The sequence below is a fragment of the Ambystoma mexicanum genome, chromosome 4p (genome assembly GCF_040938575.1).
Source record: "Ambystoma mexicanum isolate Mex_15411 chromosome 4p, UKY_AmexF1_1, whole genome shotgun sequence".
Lineage (NCBI taxonomy): Eukaryota > Metazoa > Chordata > Amphibia > Caudata > Ambystomatidae > Ambystoma > Ambystoma mexicanum.
In genome coordinates, this window is record NC_090927.1 from 1,264,277,047 (window position 1) to 1,264,296,125 (window position 19,079).

Below are 19,079 nucleotides of genomic sequence, written 5' to 3' on the forward strand. Positions count from 1 at the left end.
CTCCGGTAGGTAGGCTTATGGGCCCATTCTAGTAGGGGTATGGCTGCCTCTACTGCCCTGCAGTGGGGTGTTCCTATTCGTAACATCTGTGATGCAGCCACCTGGGCTTCCGTCAATACTTTTGTACGTCAGTACTCCCTCGATTCTATCCATGGGCAGGATCTGGCCTTTGGCAAGGCGGTCCTTTACTCTGCAATTTGATTGGCCATTCTAAATTTGTACATTCTAAATTCTTTTCCCACCTCCTTACGTTGGTACTACTTTGGGAGTCTGTCATAGATATGGAATACATCGGAGGACTCAATCCCCTCGAAGAACAAGTTACTCTCTTACCTGGTAACGATCTTTCGATGGGATGGTTCGACGACGTATTCAATATCGCTTCCTCCCTCCCTACCCCGCTATAGATTTTCTTATGCGATTGCAGCTTACGTTTCTGCAAGGCTTTCTGTGGTCATAATGGCAGAAGATTGGTGCCACATGTTCTGGGAAAAAACTACAACTGAGGCTACGGGCGTCGTGCGTCCTACTTATAACATCCGGTGACGTCGGCTCGACGGAAGCCCTCGAGGACAGTGTATCGACGTCATCGACGCAGGACACAGATGCCGAAAGATTTTCCGAAGCAGCACAGCTGTGGTGATTACTGTCATAGATATGGAATACGTCGTCGGACCATCCCATCGAAAGAACGTTACCAGGTTAGAGACTAACTTGTTCATCTCAACTTGGATGTGGTGCAGGGTCTGCCGTATATTCAAGGGCGGTTATACTTGCCGCCAGGGGAGGCGCGTCTTCAAGCTCTTACCCGGTCCAATGATTCCTTGATGGCTGCGCACCCGGGGCAGCAGAAAACCCTGGACTCTTTACGTCATTGGGCCTGGTGGTCTTCTATGTCCAAGGACCTTATTAACTATCTAGCCTCCTGTTCTGTATCCACCCAGTGCAAGACTTCATGCTCTAAGCCCATGGGTCTGAAGCAACCACTCCCAGTGCCACATAAGCCATGGTACATGGTTTCCATGGATTTCATCGTGGACTTGCCTCCCGTGGACGGGTATGACAACGTCCGGGTGATCATAGACTACTTCACAAAGATGGCAATTTTCGTTCCATGAACTGGACTCCCGCCGGCTCCGGTCCTGGCGGCCTTGTTCCTAAAATGCGTGTTCAGATTCTTTGGCCTCCCTTCTGTTGTGGACTCTGATCGCGGAACGCAATTCACGTCACGCTTTTGGAAAGCCCTAACTGCCTCCCTTCTCATCGAATATGGTTTAGCTCGGCTTACCATCCGCAAATGGACAGACAGACTGAGAGGGTCAATGCCACTCTTGAACAGTATCTTCGGTGTCTGTGTCTTCAATCAGGCTACCTGGTTGGCGACGCTCTCCCCAGCGGAATATGCCTACAATAATTCTATACATTCCGCCTCTGGTGTTACTCCTTTCGTTGGGGTTTAAGGACAGCATCCCAGCTCTTTACCTTTGGATCCAGCTCTTCCCATTGACAATCCAGCTGCCCGGGCTTGTGTTCGAGATATCAGGGCTTTGCACCGATCGGTTCGCTTGCAGTTACTAAGGGCCCAGAATAGAGCAAAGCGATATGCGGATCGGCATAGAGTTCCTGCTCCCACCTACAGGGTGGGCATGAAGGTCTGGCTTTCTACTCGTCACTTGAAAAGTCCCTGGAAAACGCTTGCTTCTCCCTAAGTTTGTGGGTCCATATCCTGTTGCGGATGTGATCAACCCTGCGGTGGTGCGCCTCTCTCTGCCCTCTTCTTGGAGGATACATCCCGTCTTTCATGAAAGTCTGTTGAAGCCTTGTCTTCTCTCTACCAGACTGCCTCCTCATCCGTCTCCTATACGTGTGGACGGTGATCTGGAATATGAAGTGGCTGATACCTTGGACTGCCAGCTGCACAGGGGTTGCCCTTTCTATTTGGTTGATTGGAAAGGTTACTGTCCTGAGGACAGGTCTTGGGAGCTCCTCCATAACATTCATGCTCCTGCACTTGTGCGCCGTTTCCATGCCCGCAGGGGGTTGGCACCGCCTTTGGGGGTAGATGCTGTTATGCCTCGCCGCTTGGTCCCCGCATGTACATAACCTCTCGCACGTCAGGGCAGGCGTTACACATTCAAAGGGGAATGGGCACAAAACCATTGCCCTCCGTCACGGTGTGCGGCACTTGACGGCTCTGTTCTACGAGCGCTGGAAAATACAACGCTGGAAACTACAATAGAGAAAAGGAAAATAAACCCTTCAATTCCCGGCAGGCTTCATTCTCACGTGAGCCGCCCCAAAGACTTCAATTCCCATTAGGCTCCATGGTCACGTGAGTCCTCCCTCCAATCAGTACTCATCTGTGATGTGTTTCCTGTTACGCCCGCTCCTGTCCCCGTAAAGCAGCGGTGAACTAATAAACGCTGCTTCTGTTTGAAGTTGCGTTACCAGTTACCAAAGTTCCGTCTTCATTCTTATCTATTGTATGCTTATCCGTGTACCGTACCTTGCCTGGCATTTGGATTTCTCTACCTCCTGAGTCTCAATCTCTGGTTTTCCTCCGACTGTTAACTTGTGTACCCTTGCCTGTCTTAAAGGACTCTTCCGACCTGCTGATTTTGTTTTAAGCGCCCGCCTCCTGACGTGCTGCCTGCTCCACAGGATTCCTCCAGCCTTCCGTGGGGGATAGAAGTTCCCAGCTGGATCCCATCCGCTAGTTGGCTTAACATGGGCACGTCACCCCGCATGCCGGATTATTTGCTATTCCTGAACAACGGTTACTGTGATATACCGCATTCCTCCACAGTGAGTGATCCTTTTTTGGGGAATAACATCTTCCTGCTCTGCATACAGTCCCTTTATGAAAAGGGACCCAGTGTTTTCCTTGCAATACTTTGAAGAGTGTGCACCAACCCGGATCTAGTGCAGTCCTCGTGCGGTTCGGGATTTGTACCCCAACTAACCTTCCTGTTTATTGTTTTGTACCATCGTTGTTCATTATCTTGAAGCTGATCCGAGTGAGCTGTTGGAGTACCCCTGCTTTCTCTGAGTTCTTCCCAAAGAGTACTCTCAGGTATCCTCCTTTTGTGTTTTGGGAATTGTTATACTCCTACATCACCAGTTTCTGATTGCCTGTTCTTTCCTTGCAGCTGCTTCCGTGGCGATGTGTTCTCCCGGCTCTTTTAAATGATCGGTTTATTTACGTGTATTTAATTACGGAAAAGAGACATATCATAGAAAAGATCTTTTTTCCTCAGAGAGGAGGCTCGTGTGGAGGCACCACCCCGAGCTCTTCAGTCAACTCCCCAGGGCATGGGGGCAGGTCTCCTGCCTCGGCCATTCACCGTCTGGTGAGTAACAGTTTTCTTCTGTTCTGCTTACTTACCATCATCACGGAAGAAGTGCAAGGACTAGAGACTTCCGTATATGCACTTCTATGGATTTTCTAGGCATCCTCGTGCCGTCGGAATAGGAGGATCTTACATACTCTCTGGAAGATTTACTTGTTTTTTTTAAAACATTTTTTATTGTTGTTTTAATCAACCTTTAAGCTTGATTTTTTCAACTTACAAACCATGTTAAAAGATAAGAAAGAAAATAAAACAATCAACATTTCATAAAATTCTACATGGTGGGATGCAATATTCAGAGATGCAAATCAATACATATCACTGTTATGAATTTTTGTTTGGATATCGACGTGTCTAAAATACAACACACCACACTATTGCATTATAGCTTTGATGACAAATCATCGTGTACAACAGTTATAGTTTGCATTCAATTACAGCTTTTTTTGGCACACCTATTCTGTATAGGAAGTTAAGAATGGCGTACCTTTCTGCTTTTATAGTGGTGTGATATAACAACTCCCAGAGTTTCTCACTTGTTAAAAGACAATGGTCCTCGAATAACGGCTTAAAACAATTAATTCTTTGTGATAAAAGATTGGGACATTCAACATATATATGTTTGATTGTTTTTGGAGCTAATTTGCAGAAGCGACAATATGCATCTTCCGATGTTACTTGCCTACGATTATATAGGACTTCCTTGGTGGGCCATAGATATAGGCGAAAGCGCAGATAATCATCACGTTGGCGAGGATTGGGAAACAGGTATAAATAGCTTTCTGCCAGGCCATGTTGTTTCAATGCAAAAGGGTAATGCACAAAGTTACGGTATTTATAACATGCAGTTCTTGTTTTGATCCAGTCATAGGGCCTCATTATAAGATATGCAGAATGGGTTTAACGGCGCTGGTAATGGTTCCGGCGCCATTAAACCCACTCTGCACTATTACGAGGTTCCCTCGCGGGACCCGATGGTGATGTCTGGTTTATCCAGACATCCATAGCAGGTCCCGCGAGGGAACCAGGGAGCTAACAACGTGCCCATTATGAGTGGGCCCGTTGTTAGCTCCCTCCCCATTCCCATTGATTTTGGAGGCAGCCATGGCGCTAATAGCTTTATCAGGATTTATCAGGATTTTACAATAGCAATTTCAATGAGATTCCCGAATGATTAAGGACTCTCTGCGCTTTCCCTCTCCATGTCTCCGCAAAGGAATCCAGTGAATTTAAAAGATAATTTGAAATAAGACATAATAATCCAGTTGTGCCAGTTGCCAATATACATTTGCAATAGAGTGAACATAATTTCCACTTGAAAACGCCATATAATGATAGCAAACCTAGTTCATGTCTCACTAAACATATAGGTTCTGAGGCTTGTAAGTTCAACACTTGTTTCCAATAACTCCCTTCCAGTCGCGCGCAGTATTCGAATGGTTTCCCTGATGATGCCTCTGAACCATACAGAATTAATGGAGTACATTTTTGCTTGTAATAGACTAGAATGGGAATAATGGAAAATTTACAAAATGTGGCTTTGATTACACGGGCCTGAGATGTGGCTGTAAGTAGTTTCTGTTTTATATGATGGTCTTTACAACTATTACCTACTTGTTTAGTTACTAGGGTGCCTAAGTAGGTATATGATGTGATGGCCATCAGTACAGATCCCTGTAATAGCCACTTATATGTACTGGTGCGTTGTTTTAGATTCCCAAACTGCATGACTTTAGTTTTTTAAATATTCATTGATATACAGTTTTTCTGGGTATAGAGTTCGAGGGCACCTAATAGGGTTTGTAGTCCTTTGGGGGTCTTGGAAAAGAACCATATCATCTGCATAAAGTAAATATTTAATTTGTATGCCATTAACTTTAGGTGAGTCAGTTAGAAGTTTCTCAAAGTGACTACCAATGTCAGAAATAAAGAAATTAAACATGGCAGATGCCAATAGGCAGCCTTGTTTTAGACCACGGGCAGTGTGGATGGGATTCATAAGTAATCCATCACTGCTTAGCCTCACTTGAATTGTGGTTCCAGTGTGCAAATCAATTATCCATTTCAAATGAACCATGGGCAGCTTTTGTCCATCAATTTTTTGTACAGCAGCTCGCGGGGCACAGCATCGAACGCCATGCGAAAGTCAATGAACGCAATGTATAGGGCCTGGTGGCGCTGCCGAGCTTGGTGTATAATACTGTTGAAGGAGATGATGTTAATGGCTGTACCGAGACCTGCCATGAAACCCGTTTGGAATGGGTCGTATAACTTTTTAGAGGCCAGCCACAAGTTAAATTGGCCCAAGACTAGTCGCGCAAAAATGTTCCCAGGTCAGCCTAACAATGCAATGGAAATTAACAAGGGGGGTCCTGGGAGTCCCTCTGCCAGACATTAGTCCTGGTTACGAGAGACTTACCCAGAGTCTTTAGCTCACTATCATTTACAGAGACGAAATATCCTAAACATATCAGTCTTTGTCCTGCCCTGGGGCAGTCCAGCACGAAATGCTAGGCAATTCTCCTCTGAACAAGAGTACCAACAGAAACCCCAGACACGTGTTTCAGTCTGGTTGGACCTCATCAGTAGGGTGGATCTGTGCCTCTCTAAGAGTAGTGAGCAAGGGGTCCACGTCTGGATTCCCCTAGTAACTTAGGGTGAGACCCAAAGTTACTTAAAAATGCAAATTAACAAGGGGGGTCCTGGGAGTCCCTCTGCCAGACATTAGTCCTGGTTACGAGAGACTTACCCAGAGTCTTTAGCTCACTATTCTTAGAGAGGCACAGATCCACCCTACTGATGAGGTCCAACCAGACCGAAACACGTGTCTGGGGTTTCTGTTGGTACTCTTGTTCAGAGGAGAATTGCCTAGCATTTCGGTGCTGGACTGCCCCAGGGCAGGACAAAGACTGATATGTTTGGGATATTTCTTCTCTGTGAAAGATAGTGAGCTAAAGACTCTGGGTAAGTCTCTCATAACCAGGACTAATGTCTGGCAGAGGGACTCCCAGGACCCCCCTTGTTAATTTGCATATTTAAGTAGCTTTGGGTCTCACCCTAAGTTACTAGGGGAATCCAGACGTGGACCCCTTGCTCACTATTCTTAGAGAGGCACAGATCCACCCTACTGATGAGGTCCAACCAGACCGAAACACGTGTCTGGGGTTTCTGTTGGTACTCTTGTTCAGAGGAGAATTGCCTAGCATTTCGGTGCTGGACTGCCCCAGGGCAGGACAAAGACTGATATGTTTGGGATATTTCTTCTCTGTGAAAGATAGTGAGCTAAAGACTCTGGGTAAGTCTCTCATAACCAGGACTAATGTCTGGCAGAGGGACTCCCAGGACCCCCCTTGTTAATTTGCATATTTAAGTAGCTTTGGGTCTCACCCTAAGTTACTAGGGGAATCCAGACGTGGACCCCTTGCTCACTATTCTTAGAGAGGCACAGATCCACCCTACTGATGAGGTCCAACCAGACCGAAACACGTGTCTGGGGTTTCTGTTGGTACTCTTGTTCAGAGGAGAATTGCCTAGCATTTCGGTGCTGGACTGCCCCAGGGCAGGACAAAGACTGATATGTTTGGGATATTTCTTCTCTGTGAAAGATAGTGAGCTAAAGACTCTGGGTAAGTCTCTCATAACCAGGACTAATGTCTGGCAGAGGGACTCCCAGGACCCCCCTTGTTAATTAACAATGCAATGGGACAATATGATTTAGGCTCACCCCTATTGCCTTTTTTAAAGATAGGCAGTACTATAGATTGCTTCCAGGACGCGGGAATCTTGCCTATTGTAAATATATGTTTAAAGATTTGAAAAAAAATGTGCGCCCATTCTTGCAGATGATTTTTTAACATGCCATTATGCAGCCCATCAGGCCCTGTGGCTCGGGAACGACTTAAGTTATTAATGCAAAGTAAAATATCAGCAATTTCTAAAGGAAACAAATCAGGAATACTTTGTATAATGACTTCTCCATGTAAACCGGGAAAGGGAGTACAATAAAAATCATGGAAATAGTTTTGCCACGCCTCGTTTGATATGGGGCTAATCTGCATTGCTCCCTGAGTCCTGTGGGTAGCCGTATTCAGACAAGACCAGATGCTGCTTGTTGATTTGTTTAAGATTTGTTTCAACATGCGTTCACCATCTTTTTGATATTGAAGTGATTTGCGCTCTTTGAGCCATGTCTTGTGAGCTAAATTCAATCGTTTTTTTGCTGCAATTCTTTCTGCAATGGAATGATATTTCAAATTATGAATGTTCCGTCTTTGGAGGGCTTTTGTTTGGTGAACCTCTAAATCAAATACATGACAATGTTTATGTTTAATGGTGTGGTCTGGCATGGTGGAACACCTGAATACTTGCATCAGTTGTACATAACAATCAGATCCATCTAGCTGTGGCGAAATAAAGAGCTTATTAAGACGGGTGCTAAATTGATGCAATTTAAATGAGGTCCAATATAATCGATTGCCACCATTATTTACATTTATATGCGCCACATGGTAATTTATCTGTATTAAATGTGACTGTTGGAATTTTGCAACTCACATGCAATATTTTGTGATGACTCAAACTAGATGGAATCACAATTAGAGACAGGACCTGTTTGAAAAAGTTAGAAGAAACATATATATAATCCAAAGTGGCGGATTCCTGTCCTCTAGCCCATGTGAACTGTGCAGGGACATCCCCAGCCACCACACCATTTAACATTATGAAACCTCTTTCTTTCATGATGGATAACCATGTTAATTTGTCCAGTGCCAATTCTAGACCATATTTGGGGAATAGATGTAGGTTTAAGTCACCCACTATGATGGTGCGGGCTGTCTCTGGGTCTAGGAGCTGGGTGTGGAGAATTGAGAGCAGTTGTTTAAAAAACGTATTTGTGGCCATAGTAAGCCTGCTCCAGTAAATGTTAATGATGACAATGATTAATAAGCCTTTAATTAACTTTACCACTTGAAAACATGGAGAAGAAAATGGGCATTCTATGCTGGTGAAGCTAGTGATTTTTCTGACTGCTAGTAGCAAACCACCCCTGGGCGTCCCATTGCTTTCTTGGTGGCTGGTGTCGAGATGATTGTATGAGTAGACCATACAGGCGCTTCCATGAGCCAGGTTTCCTGCAGCGCAATAATGTCGTAGTTCACAAGACCACTTTCACTAGAGTTAATAATATGCTTATGGCCCCTTATGTTCCAGGAAATCATACTAATATTTGCAGCAGACTCACTATGTTATGATCCAGTGTTGTATATTTGGGTTGCTGACTCATAGGGCCTCATTATGAGATGTGCGGAATGGGTTTAACGGCGCCGGTAATGGTTCCGGCGCCGTTAAACAAACTCCACACTATTACGAGGTTCCCTTGCGGGACCCGCTGTGAACGTCTGGTTTATCCAGATGTCCATAGCGGGTTCCTCGAGGGTACCGGGGAGCTAACAACGGGCCTGTTATGAGTGGGCCCGTTGTTAGCTCCCTCCCCATTCCCATTGAGCCCTGTGAAGGCTCAAATGGGAATGGGGAAGGACCGGGCCCGGGTTCCCTGAAGGAGGAATTACCGGGCCCTCCAAACTCGGAATGGCCCGGTAATTCCCCATTCAGGGAACCCAGACCCGATTTTGGAGGCAGCCATGGCGCTAGTAGCGCCATGGCTACCTCCAAAGTCGTAATGAGGCCCATAGAGTGATGGCACCTGGATCATCTTTGTTGCATCTCGTGGCCCAGATTTGTAAATGTTCATTTGGGGCGCTCCACATTTTGGATTTGCTGCTTGACATCTTGTGTCAGTATGAAGCCCAGTTCAAACAAAATAATTCTCGTCTGCCACAGTGTATTGGCTACTAGAACAAATCGCATGTATATCTTAGCTTCAGATAGATCATCCTTGTTGGTGAATTCAACTAAGTCGATGTCAGTTGTAGCTAGGTTCTGCAGCGTTGGTATTTCCGCACAGATGTTCAAGATACTGGCTCTATTCAGAATGTATTTCTTACTCGACATTTTAAAGTTAAGCAATTGGAGGTTTTTTGTTGGTTTAGATTGCCGCTGTTGAGGTGATGGTGTTCATGGATGCCCGTAAGTGTCAAATGAACATGACTAGAAGGGCTGGGACGAGCTAAGCTGGGTTCCTGATGAAGTCTATCTGAACTGACCACTTTGGAGGGACCCTTTAGTAATGAACTTACGTCAGGAAAAGTAGAGTTGCGGACATTAGTATCTGTTTGATTCGCATCACGATTTTGCGCAATGTATGAATCGGTGGACAGCTTTATGATGTCTCTTAGTTCTTGCGATTGGGGGTCCACATACTTAGTAGATATCACCGGCAATAGTGGATTTGGGATGGATTCTATGGCGGTCTGGGTTTGCAGCGATGAGCAAATACTTTGCGTAGTCTGCCAACTAGTATCTTGTGGCAATGGGTTGGCAATTGGAGCTGTCATATAAATCACTTGTGGATTTGTTTCAGGCACTACTGCTTGTGTCGTATTGCTTGGCCCTGAGGGCAATGTCAGGGCATTATCAAAAGAGCCATCAACCGTTTCTTGGGCAGAGTCTGATGCCCGCATTGTTATTGTGTTCTGCTTTATATATAAATCAATAGAAGCTCTTATTTCTTCTCTGAGTTCCGCGATGGTCGGCTGAATCATGGGCGGGGCAGTTGCAATGACCGGGGCAAGGGACATGGGTGTGTTGTCTCCCACCTTGGAGACAACGGAAGGGGGTTTTGTCAATGACATTTCTTTGAAGCTGTTGCAAGTGTGGTTTAAATCAGATAGGGGCACTTTGTTGAGAGATAAGGATACTAGGTCATCGAATGGCTTGTAACCCTTTGAAGCTAAGCAACTCAATTTTACACACGGAATTACCTGTGGTTTGCCCAGCTTGCTGAGTATCTTTACATATTTTCTCTCTTTACTTTGAGGTGGTCGACGGTGGCTTTTTCTAGACACCTTGTGTGATTGTTTCGAATCTGGGTGTAATGTAGAATGCGATGCCCTTTGACCTAATGTCTTGTTAGGTACTGGCACAAAGAGATCAAAAACATTTGTTTTCATAATCGTCACCGTGTCGGCCAGATCGGGTTCTGAAGGATTATCATGTGGTAAATCCTGGCACGTGATGCATTCGACTCAATCACATCAGGGGAATTATGAGAAAATGTGATGGGTTGCATTGTCATTGGATCGACTACAGATGGAGCTACACCGTTTCCCAAAGGGAGACTAATACTGCCATATGACATTGGTGAATGGCTGGATAAAACTTGTGACTCTATTAGTTGTTCAGGCAACATTTCAATGTTTTTATTAGTGTCAATAGAGGACCCCAAAGAGTTCACATGTCCGACAAGATGTTCTAGAAGTAAGGTTTGTTGATTCATTTTACTATCCAGTATCTCATAGAGTTTAGCCACGGCCAGAAGGGCAGTATTCATGGCACTCAATGTGTTATTGAGTGCAGGAGCTTCTGGGAAGGAGAAGCGTTTAGAATGGGTCTTATGAATAAAAAATTCAGATTCTTGGGCTGCTTCCTGGAAGCGAGAGCGTCTTGGTGTAGGGGCTATAAATGACGGTGATTCATCGACAAAGTGAATATGGGTCTTATCCTGTAATACTGGTGACGTAAGAGCAACAGGATTCTTTGCGTGATGGGATGTGGTATTTATTGACACATGCTCAGATTGAGCAGAGGCATTATTAGATGTGTAATCTTCCTGTAATTTAATTAAATCACCAGAATTTGAACAAATGTGTTGAATCTCCTGAGAGGGTGAGTTGGATTTCCTGGATATATCCATGAAGTCCATTGCGTCGTCATCAATTTCTGCTACAGTTAAGATTTCATGAGCTTTACGAAGTCTCTGGGCCTCATTACGAGTCCGGCGGTAACCGAGGCGGTAAAACCGCCTGGTTACCGCCGGACTCGTATTACCATTCCGCCTCCGTGATTCCCGGAATTACTGGGGAATTACAACCCCGGTTTTCCGGGAATCACGGAGGGGGAATGGTGTTAATCCCCATTCCCATTGAGTCCTATGGAACTCAATGGGAATGGAGATCATGGAAACACTGGCAGCATCTCGTAATGCTGCCGGTGTTTCCTCGTCCGCCTGCAGGCGGGCGGTGTTAAACCTGCCAGGTCAAACCTGGCGGGAACATCACCTCCCGCCTGCAGGAGTCGGGCTCAGGCGGTCCGGAAACAACGGTGGCGGCGGGTTTACCGCCACCGTTATTTCCGGACCGCCTGATTTGTAATGAGGCCCTCTGTTGTGCAGCCACTGAGCATCGAATGGGCTCCAGAGTTTGCCTGGACTGGGAGACTCTATGCTGAGTGGCACACTTTTAAACTGCATTTCCCCAGCCAGACACATGGACTTGAGGGTGATATCCGTTACTTCACCCCTCGAATAAGTAGGTATCCAATTAATATGAGAACTTACTTGCATAACATCGTTGTTAGGTTTCGGTGAGGTAAGTGGCGTGCCAACTTACGCCTGTGGATTTATGAGGTTAGTAGGATAATCACTCGAGTCCGCTGCCTGGGTGGGGGAGTGGTTTGATCGATCGTCTGGGTGCACTTCTGTTTGACTTTCACTCCTACTGAGGGACTCTTTAGAATAGAAGGTGCAAATATCTGAAGAGACGGAAACTGATCGAGTGGGTTTGAACTTTGAGAAACCAGCGCCGGGCAGGGCGTTTCTGGCCACAACACCAGTTGCTTTGGTCGCCACTTTGGACGCCGCCATCTTGAGTTGGGCTATCGATAATGGTTGTACAGGGAGCGCAATTGGCATGCCTGTTTTGAGTGTAAATCTTTGAGTCACCATTAAGATGACTCAAGCACAATGAAAATTAGAAAACAAAAAAATGCAAAAAAAGGATAGAAGAGGAAAGAGATCACTATAAGTGGCTAGATGAAGATAATACCAATGTAATAAAGAACACTTCAGCACTGCACTTCCACCACTGTGGACATCTACTTGTTTATTTGGGTGTCTTTGTGCCGTCGGGCTAGCCCTTTCTAGATCCTACAAACTTCACAGAGGACCTCCATCAATTTAAGACATTTCACCTGTTGGTAAGCATAACCCTGTATTTACTGTACTCTTTACTTGAGCTTCCTGTAATTTTGAGTAATCTGGGTTTATCTGTTTGCAGAAGGAATACACCCTCCAGGTTGACACAGGGTGCCAGTGTTTTCCTTCCCACGCAAATAATTATGTTAGAAAACATTGTGTATTCACTGAATCACGACTACAAGTATTCCTAGTGTGGTATTGATTCTGTGCCTTTTTCCTTACAGCCTCTGGTGTTCTGTGTGCGTCCTCCATATCTTCTGATTAATAGATCCCTCTGCTGATACTTATATAAGCACATCAGAGGGGTACATTGGTAGGGAGAATTTGTCTTCTACACAACGATTTCAACCACCAATTCCAGTCCTACTTCTTGAGTGTGGACGGGTTCTGACAGGAAGTTGTGTTGTTGGAAATCCTGACAAGCACCCTTTTGACTTCTTCTTTTCTTAGGATAAGGCCAAGGCAGTTAGTGATAGTAAGGATTGACTTGAATAAAAAGAGCAGTCATTCAAAATGCTGTTTTGTCCATCTCCTGATCAATTTACCACAGTCCTCATCAATATAGACAACACAACAGCCATGTTCTATATCAACAAACACAGAGGAATACACTTATTACAGTTGTCCCTGCTCACGCAAAGAATTCATTTGTCAGCAGTGTCTCACAAAACAGATCCTTTTACAAGCACAACGTATTCCATCGAATATAGCTCATTGAGCGGGGTGGACCATGGTTGCCAAACAAGTGGTGACTATAAACAAACGGAGTTCATTGTAACAACCTAGAACCCCAACAAAGAAGCTGAAATAAATATTGGTTGCAAAATTGATATGGGTGATGCTCTGAAGGTCATTAGAAGACTCTGGAGTCATGTCACATATTGGCTTCTCAAAGTGGATAAACTTCTACAGAATAGTCTTGCTTACCAAATGTTTAATCTGGCACAATTTGTAATAAAAGAAGAAAATAGTGAAGTTGTACTGGTTTACATTTGTCTTATTGACGACAATTAACCCCAGATGTCAAGTGTATTCTTTCACCAATTGAAGTAACACAGCAAAGAACTGGAGTGTTTATTGGACTGTGTATCATGAAGCAGTACACTTTAACAATACCTTTACAAACATTTTTAACTGTACTTTATATTTTAGGGAAAGGAGATGTTTTGTAAACCTGTCAGATGTACTCAGTTTTATTACATGGATATGTTTATAATTTTATCTTCTGGAGCAGAATGGCAGTTGATGAAATATAACATTGATACGGACAAGGACGACATTAAAAGGTTGGTGGAACTCCATTGATGCAGCAATATTATGTCCTTTTCAGTTTAAAAGGTTTATAACACTTGTTGAAAATATTGTTTTGAGTAAGTTTCATTGTGTGATTTGTTCATAGAAATAGAATGCCATTACTCTTAGTTTAAAATGGAACTTCTCTCACATGAAACCCATTGATACATAGCCCTACTTGTACTGCATTCAAGTAGTAGCTCCATGAAACCAAAGTGAAATGTTAATTAAAGCAGTAACTCTGACTCACAGGCCCAACATCGCAAATGACATATTCTGCAGCTTGGTACTGCCACACCTCTGTGCATAAATGTCAAATCTCAGAAGGTCATTTAAATGCTGACATCTTTTTATGTTCTTATCAGAGGGTTTGGACATTTCTGATACTTATTAGTCTGGTATTTTTCTAAGACACAACTTTCTTGTGATGAATTTAGTTTCTGCCAGTATCTTCCTCTAAAACAGAAAGCATGTCCAAAAGACCACTGATCGCTATTGACCATATTCAGGAGAAATGTATTCTCTTAATACATCTTGAGGAGGGAAAAATGCAGAAGAAGGTAGTTGTTTATGTGCTCATGGCATAGCCGAGACATTGTTGCATTTGTTCGTTTCTTTCTATTATGTATCAACCTAAGGAGAAAGTAACTCTTGCCCTAGTGTTGAAAGACCTTTCTCAGTGTGCTGCAGTTACGTGATGATGTTGTTAGAGTTCTTCTTAGGGATCTTTGCGGTGCACTAATTTCTGTTAAGCTCTTTTAGCATTTGTGCTGTATTTTATAGGTGTTATGATATGTGTATTTAAATGCTTCTTGTAAATGTTCTATATTCAAAATAAAACTGTCTGTTTCACATCCTTCTAATTTTGAGATTACTTCTTAATTATTTCCAACAGCTGAGCTAACATTATGCCTGTTAAAATGTTGTAATGAGTAATTTCCTAAAATTATAAACTTTTGAATATTACACAGCTGTGCAAACACCTAAACTGATCTATCAATAAAAAACAATGCAGACTCTATACATTTATTTATATATTTTATTCCATTCTTTTATTTTTTACAGTGGGTTCGAAAAGTTGTGTTTCGTTTTAATGATGGAAGAAACACAAGGGGCCTCATTATAAGATGTGCGGGATGGGTTTAACGGCGCCGGTAATGGTTCTGACGCCATTAAACCCACTCCACACGATTACGAGGGCCCCTCGCGAGACCCGCTCTGGACGTCTGGTTTTACCAGACGTCCAGAGCGGATCCCACAAGGGGACTAGGGAGCTAACAACGGGCCGGTCGTAATCGGCCCGTTGTTAGCTCCCGCACCCATTCCCATTGAGCCCTGTGGGGGCTCAAATGGGGAAGGTCTGGGCCCGGGTTCCCAGAAGGAGGAATTACCGGGCCCTCCGAACTCGGAATTGCCCGATAATTCCCCGTTCAGGTAACCCGGACCCGATTTTGGAGGCAGCCATGGTGCCAATAGCGCCATGGCTACCTCCAAAGTCTTAATGAGGCCCAAAGTATGAGATGCAGACTGGGATGAGGGCATGAGAGAGATTCATAGATGTGGTAGATCGAGGGGCAGGAGCGACATAGTGAAATATTTGAGATATAAATACAGAGAAACGTTTTAAATTATAGATAGGGTGAAAGACATATGACAATAGAAATTTGATTGGAGTTTTATAGATAGAGATTTTGAGAAAGAACTAGACATGTAGAGTGATATAGAAAGATGCGCGCTTGCGCACACACACACCCACACATCAGTAAGATAACACAAATAGGGATCGGTCCATTTTTAATCATACAAACGGACCGACAAAAAGATAGAATTTGGTAAAAAGGTGGTGGATAGACATAGCAAAAGAGGGAAATGGTGACAGAGACACACCAACTTTTTGAGATAAAGACAAAGAGAGAGCGTGGGAGAATGAGTGTGGAATAGGGAGAAATAGAGAGGAAGAGGCAGCATGAGGGAGAAAGGGAAACAGCGAGAATGACTGAGAAAAAGGTATAAAGACAAAGAGAAAAAGAGGTAAATATTGAGAGGCAGAGGGCGAAAAAGAGACGTGGAGAATGAGGGAGAGATAGAGGGAGAAAGATGGAGTGGGAGAATGAGAGAGAAAGCGAGTAAGAGAGGCAGAGAGGGAGAAACCGTGATGGGGAGAAACCGGCGAAAGAAAAATTAGGGACAGAGAGAAAGAGATAGATGGAGGGTGCGAGAGGGAGAAAGAGAAACAGAGAGAGAAAATGAGGCAGAGGGAGAAAGAGAGCCAGAGGAAGAATGGGTGAGTTAAAGGGAGAAAGAGAGTGAGAAGAATGAGGCTGAGGGAGAAGGAGCGAGAAACAGAGATAGAAGAGGGAGAAAGAGAGACAGGTAGAATGGGGAAGGAAGAGGGCAAAAGAACAGTAGGATGAGGCACAAAGATGGAGAAGGGTTCGAAAGAGAGAGAAACAGTAAAAGCGAGAATGAGGAGGAGAGAGAGAGAGAGCAAATGAGGGTTAAAGAGAATGAGAGAGAGGGAGAATGGCAAAAAAGAGAGAATGACAGACAGGGAGATAGATAAAAAGAGCAAGCGAGAGAGGGAGGGAGACAGAGGGAGAAGGAGAGAATGTGCAACGCAGAGAAAGGTGGATAAATAGAGAGAAAGAGGGAGATGGAAAAAGACAGAGCAAGGTTGAATGAGGACAAAAGAGAGGAAACCGTGATAATTAGATATTCATAAAGGTGGAGAGAGAAAACAAGAGGGGCAGGGAATTAGTGAAAAGGTTCATTCTTAATGCCGGTCAAGTGGCACAGCGAGTAGAGCGCTCTCTCTGACATCCGTGCAGAGCTTGCTAACGCAGGTTCGAATTCCGGCGGGGCCAAACTCAGCCTTTCATCCTTCCGAGGTCGATAAATGAGCACCACACACTGTGGGTAATAATAAGCAGCGCTCAGATACCTGAGGGTTCGTAGCGCTATATAAGTGCCAAATTATTATTATTATTAATATAGTTATAGATGTAGAGTACAAAGTGTGGTTTTAAGTCCAGGCGAAAATAAATAGATGTACAGAGATTAATGGAAATAGACATTGGGCCTCATTACAACCCAGACGTTAAGGGGTTAACGGCGCCGTAAAAGGTGGCAGCGCCGTTAACCCCTTAACGCCCAATTACGAGGTCCCCGACCTTAACGGCTGGTTTTACCAGCCGTTCAGGAAGGGACCCGCAAAGGGACCGTAGAGGTAATTACGGTACTGCAATTTGCGGTACCGTAATTACCGCCTTCCCCATTCCCATTGAGCCCTATGGGGCAAAAATGGGAATGGGGAAGGGCCAATGGTGAATGGGGGATAACCGCACCGCCAACCTTGGAATCGGGCGGTAATTCCACCATTCACCATGGCGGATTCCGGCGTCAACCAATGTTTGTATTTAGCACACATTGTTCACTTGAACCTGCTTGTCAGTTTTGCTACTATGGCAGACCTCGAAGACAACTTACTGTTGTAATATTCTTCAGCATTGCCTTTGGAACAAAACTAGTTCTCAAAGAGTGAGTTTCCATTGCCAGTTCAGTCAAAGTGAGCTCTTCCGTGAATTTTTACTCCATTGGCTCGAATATTGGCTTGGCTCCCCATTCCTTTGTCCTTTTTGTAAAAGCCATGTTGTAATGAAGCAGGAATACAGCACTAGCTGTAGCCTGACAATGTTCTTGTTGCGAACCAGTACTGTTTTCGGGCCTGTACTTGAGATACATGCTATGGAAAACCTTCAAATCCCCCGAATGGCAAAACTGGGTGAGGCCCTTCACATCTGTGGGTGCGGCGCAGGCACCAGCCATTTTCCCTCCGCTTGTGCTCATTAGTCAGTGGTCCATGTTGGCACGTGTGATAATGTTTGCTGAATAGCGGACTACTGGCTGCCACTTTTCCAAACATATCTCAAAGGAACCTTCAAAGCTTTTGAAACACCACCACAGATGATTGTTAATTTACTGAGACCATTTTTGTATTTCTTCACAACCCTTTTTTCCCCTCTTGCATTCATTTCCTTGGCAATTGATTTGGACAGATGACAGACTTTAAATTGATGGTTTATGTGCGGTAACCACTCTTGCATGTCCTTTGAAATTCTTACAAGTCTGTCTGTTACTATTAATTCAATTTGAAGTTAACAAATTTGATGGATTTTACAAAACGCTGCTTCTCCATGGCAACAGAATATGGGCATTCCATGACTTGCACCACAACAGAGCTTGTTAGTTTTTTGTGTGTCCATGTCCTTGAAGTGATATGTGCAGTTCCTGGCTGAAATTCCAGGACTGCTACACTGTCCATCTCGGGCTACCCAAAGCCTTGTTTCCACGAGGACATTGTATTGTACTACCTGTACCATATTGCATGCATTATCTATAGCAGGGAATGCGTACTGTCGCTGATATTGATAGTATGTGGATTTGGCAAGCAGCATTGCCGATAAATGGGTGATATGAGAAAGAAAAACTGGAATGTTCATCCACACAATTTCCCTTGAGCTTGAGATTGGTTCCAACCAATGTTCTTGTGAAATTTTCCAATGATTTACCACAAGTCTTGCCATGTTCAGCTGGCTCACATTTTAATATTTGTTACATTTGTAGCAGGCATCCGACAAAGCCAAAGAGCAATTGAAGAGCAGGAAAGGCTAGAAAGAAAAAGAATGGAAGAGGAGGAACAGAAGTTAAGGGACAAAAGAATACAGAGACGAAAAGGATGAGGAGATACGCAGGGCAAATGAGAGAATAAATATGAAGAAAAAAGAGGAAGATTGGGTAAGAGAGGTAGCAAGGAAACCGAGAGAATTTGACGATGATACAGAACGTAAAAGACGACAGAGAACACGCGATCTCAATCGCTTAGAGAAGGAGATAAGGGATCCTAAACCAGAAGTAGCATGGGAGGACATAGAGGAATTCTTTCCAGAATACAAGTCATTACCAGGCCCGTCTAGAGTAAATCTAGAGGACGAATTTGACTCTAGGAACATTGGGGAAGCGATCGATAAAGTATACCATGAAATGAAAGCCCAGAAAGAATCAAAGGGGAAGGGAAAAAATGATCTATTTGAGAGTACGAAGTTGTACGACACAGAGGGAGCCTCATGCAGTACGAGGCAGAAGGAGTTGTCTTTAGATAGACTGACTCTGAACTCCATGGTGAGAGGGGGGAGTCGGCACCATATGTGATCAGATTAAGATCGCTGCCAGGAAGGAGGCGATGTGGGAATATTGTCCCTGCAGTGGACAGACAAATGATGAGAAATGAGAATGAGTTTGGGGATTCAGTTTCCCTTGTTAGAGAAAGGGGGGGGCAGATGGAC

The 19,079-nt window shown here is 44.3% G+C and overlaps 1 protein-coding gene across 3 annotated transcripts in view; it reads left to right on the top strand.

The window, feature by feature from the left end:
- Positions 1-19,079, top strand: part of WDR27 (WD repeat domain 27) — a 2,413,256-nt gene that overhangs the window by 2,006,497 nt on the left and 387,680 nt on the right. For all 3 annotated transcript variants that reach the window (XM_069606956.1, XM_069606954.1, XM_069606955.1), the window contains exon 19: positions 13,597-13,730. In XM_069606956.1, the coding sequence (XP_069463057.1) occupies positions 13,597-13,730 (134 nt within the window). The remainder of the gene's footprint in view (positions 1-13,596; positions 13,731-19,079) is intronic.